Source organism: Oryzias melastigma, linkage group LG13 (genome assembly GCF_002922805.2).
Source record: "Oryzias melastigma strain HK-1 linkage group LG13, ASM292280v2, whole genome shotgun sequence".
Lineage (NCBI taxonomy): Eukaryota > Metazoa > Chordata > Actinopteri > Beloniformes > Adrianichthyidae > Oryzias > Oryzias melastigma.
The window spans coordinates 13654515-13658653 of NC_050524.1; the positions used below are offsets into that span (position 1 = coordinate 13654515).

Here is a 4139-nt window from a genome sequence, read left to right on the forward strand (position 1 = left end):
TCGCGTGATATATTTGCGTGACCCGCCCCTCTTTCGTGGCTTTTCAAAAAATGTGTTACTTGTCGCTGCGGTGCGCTGCAGGTGGGAGGAGCTACCAGCTCTGTCTGTGGATATCTCACTTAGAAAGAATGGGAGACACATCTGATGTCGAGGAATACGGTTTATTGACGTGCTGACTGTTCCTGTTAAATCAGAGCTTCTCAAGCTCCGAGCCACAAACATGTGGCCCGCCTCACTTTCACCGTGCAGCGATCCGTTGCTCCTGCCTGCCAAACTTGTGATCCTAAGCTTGAGGCCGCACCTGCATGCACGTGTCCCCCCCAAAAAAAATCCATGCAAACACGAGTAGAAGTCTGAAGTTCTGCTAAGCGCGTTTGCATAGAACCCCCATGGAAAGCCCCCCAAATGCACACTGATGCAGTCGGCGCACGCACGAGCACCCCACGCCTCCAATGAATGGAAGTCACATAGATCAGATTTATTTATTGCGAGGAATTCTACAAAAATCTACAAAAAAATGAAAATTTTCAAAGATGTTCTCTGTACCGGGGCTTCTCTCTCACTGAAGGAGCCGCTGTTAATACAAAAATTTGAAACTGAATTAAAAAAAAAAAAGTTTTCTCTAGTCATTCAGTCGTATATTATTTGTCTGTATCTGCTGTATGGTCATTATTATTACTTTTCTTATTTATTACTGATTTATTTGTTTTTGTATTCGTTTTTTTAAATATTAATTTATGTTATTCATTATTTTTTGTGTTAAAAACAAAACTATTTGAGAAGATTGGAATGTTTTATCAGCGCTTTTCTTGTGGAAATCCTGATGCGGCCCAGCCTCTCCCAAATGAAAAAAACTACACTTGAGGGCGTTTTGTCTCTGCAGAATCAACAGAGATGTTATATAAAGTAGGGACACACATCTGCTTGAACTCATTTTAGGGATGGAGTTATCACCTATCTTTGCCATCCTGGTATTGGGTTTGAGTTTTTTTGAGAGGAACTCAGTTTTTGTCTTGAGTGAGTCCATGACCAATGGTCCATCTGTGAAATGTAAACCTCTGGCCACAGCATCTTCAACTGTATTCTCAATGGAAGGTGACTTTAACATAGGTGGTGTGTTTTCCATTTATTACAAAATGCACGCAGAGATTTACAACCACACTTTCTCACCTGGGCCACCTCGGTGCACAGGGAGGTAAGTAAAAGGCAAAGGGGATAAGCCAGAGTTGGAAAGAAGATAGAATAAAAAGCTGTTTAAGTTAAAGCTTTACTTTGACAAAGAAACAAATCAGTGCATCATACTTAATTCATTTCTATGTTGTAAAAGTCTGTCTTTTCCCTAAATATGTTATACTTCTTTAAAAATGTAGACATTAGGAGTATATGTTTTTCTTGACAGCATAAATGCTCGTGAACTGCGCTTCTCTCGAGCAATGATCTTTGCCATTGAGGAGATAAACAACAGCACTGAGCTGCTGCCTGGCATCAAGCTTGGTTACCAGATCCATGACTGTTGTGCTGCTGTGCCAGTGGCGATGTATGCGGCCTTTCAGCTGTCAAGTGGGAAGAACACAGTGTTTTATAAAGATAGCAACTGTTCCCAGTCTGGTATGGTGGCAGGTGTTATTGGTGGTGCTGGATCCACACCATCTATTGGTATATCCCAGATTATTGGATCATTTAACATTCCTCAAGTAAATACTTTATCAGCACCTTCTGAAGTGATACATGTTGTGGGAATAGACCATATTTTAAAATATGTCTCTTTTTTAGGTTAGCTACTTTTCTACCTGTGCTTGTCTGTCAGATAAGAAGCAGTTTCCAAATTTCTTCAGAACAATTCCCAGTGATGCTTTTCAGGCTATAGTGCTGGCCAAGCTGGTGAAACGCTTTGGCTGGACGTGGATCGGCACTATCTGCTCTGATTCAGACTATGGCAACAACGGGATGGCCTCTTTTCTTCAAGCAGCTCAAAAGGAGGGGATCTGTGTGGAGTTTTCTGAATCTTTTTACCGGACCAACCCAATTAGCAAAATTCAAAGGATAGCAAATGTGATCCGCAGGTAGAACAATCTTTTTGTGTGTTCTTCAAACACTAAATAGTAGAAATCCTTGTAGCTTTGAGAAAAGCATTTTTTTTCATAAAAGAAAAAAAATAGCAAGAAGAAGTTTGCATTTAAAGAAGGCATCTGTTGACTCTTTAGGGCAACGGCCAAGGTAATTGTGGCATTTACTGCCTCTGGAGATATGAAAGTCTTGCTGGAAGAACTTGCCAGAAAACCTACACCATCGATTCAGTGGATTGGTAGCGAGTCCTGGATTACAGACCCGAACTTGCTGAAGTTTGATTTCTGTGAAGGGGCCCTTGGATTTGGGATTCCAAAATCAGTCATCCCAGGATTGAGAGATTATTTGCTAAATCTTTCTCCTTCAGAAGTTGCAGCATCTCCTCTCCTGACGGAGTTCTGGGAGGATGCATTCAAATGCAGACTGCAAAAAAGTAAGACATATCCTTTAAATAATAATGATATATAAAAAAGCTGATGTAAAGTACCGGTATCTTAAATTGGAGAATTTGGAGAATAAGCCACAATGTTTCACTAAGCATTAGAGCCATAGTTTTATTTAGAAGGAATGAGTGTCCCCCCCTAAAAAAATGAATAACATGTAGTCATGCATTTAAACAACATTTATCAGAAATGATTATTAATCTAATTGTCTGTTTTTTTCAGATGTTTCTGAAGGAGAACTTGTCTGTGATGGAAGTGAAGATCTAAAAAAGCTTCAGAGTCCATACACAGAAACCTCCCAGCTAAGAATCACCAACATGGTGTATAAGGGTGTTTATGCAATAGCACATGCTATTCACAGGGTAGTGTGCCCAGAAATAAATTTTATAACCAAGTGTGACAAACATTTGATGTTGGAATCAAAGCAGGTAAGCGAAGACATAACAAATATTTTTTTATACCTTTTAATGAACAGACTTTTGTCTTAGTAGACTCCAGTTTTTTTATATTTCTTTTGTTTTTAATGTTTATCTGCAGGTTTTAGCGGCACTAAAGAAAGTAAATTTTACCCAGAATGGCTATTCTGTGTCTTTTGATGCTAATGGAGATCCTGTTGCTATTTATGAACTGGTCAACTGGCAGAAGGGTGAGAGTGGAAATATTGAGTTAGTAACTGTAGGATACTATGATGCATCAGAGTCAATAAACAAAGAATTCCATATAAACACTAATCTAACCTGGGTGGATGGCAGAGAACGAGTAAGTAATTTGACAATTATTTAAAAAAAAACTCTGTTTAAAAGTCTCATAACAAATGTGTCTATGTGAAAGGTGCCGGTGTCAGTGTGTACTGATAGTTGTCCTCCAGGAACTCACAAAGTGTTGCAAAAAGGAAAACCTATCTGTTGCTATGATTGCATACCATGTCCTGAGGGAGAGATTAGCAACACTACAGGTAAGATCATCTATACCCCAAGCAGATTAATGTAAGATTTATTAACACTTTGTAACTGACCTTTGCTACCTTTTTCCTAGATTCATCTGATTGTTTCCCGTGCCCCATAGAATTCTGGCCAAATGCAGAAAGAGACTCATGCCATCCCAAACCAGTAGAGTTTCTTTCTATTAATGAGACTCTGGCGATCGTCCTTGCTGCCTTCTCTGTTGGTGGAGCATGTCTGGCCATCTTAACAGCAGCAGTTTTTTTCCATCACAGAACAACCCCAATAGTACGGGCCAACAACTCAGAGCTGAGCTTCCTGCTGCTTTTCTCCTTGACTCTGTGTTTTTTATGTTCCTTAACTTTCATAGGGGCTCCCACTGAGTGGTCTTGTATGCTGCGTCACTCAGCTTTTGGCATCACCTTTGTTCTTTGTATCTCCTGTGTGCTTGGAAAAACCATAGTGGTCTTGATGGCCTTTAAAGCTACACTGCCAGATAGCAATGTCATGAAATGGTTTGGTCCTCCACAACAAAGACTGACTGTAGTGCTCTTTACTTCTGTTCAAGTATTAATTTGCACAGTTTGGCTTGTGCTGAGACCTCCATTTCCAATGAAAAACTTCTCCACATACAAAGAGCGGATCATCCTGGAGTGTGCTTTGGGCTCTGCCATTGGGTTCTGGGCTG

The 4139-nt window shown here is 40.1% G+C and overlaps 1 protein-coding gene across 1 annotated transcript; it reads left to right on the top strand.

The window, feature by feature from the left end:
- Positions 1-879: 879 nt before the first annotated feature.
- LOC112149372 (extracellular calcium-sensing receptor) lies at positions 880-4000 on the top strand (the record flags this gene model as incomplete). Its single annotated transcript, XM_024277026.2, is given in 8 exon segments — positions 880-1195; positions 1400-1694; positions 1774-2063; positions 2205-2500; positions 2733-2938; positions 3048-3269; positions 3342-3465; positions 3546-4000. Coding segments are annotated over 8 exon segments (2142 nt in total), but the record flags the coding sequence as incomplete, so codon positions are not given.
- Positions 4001-4139: the final 139 nt, after the last annotated feature.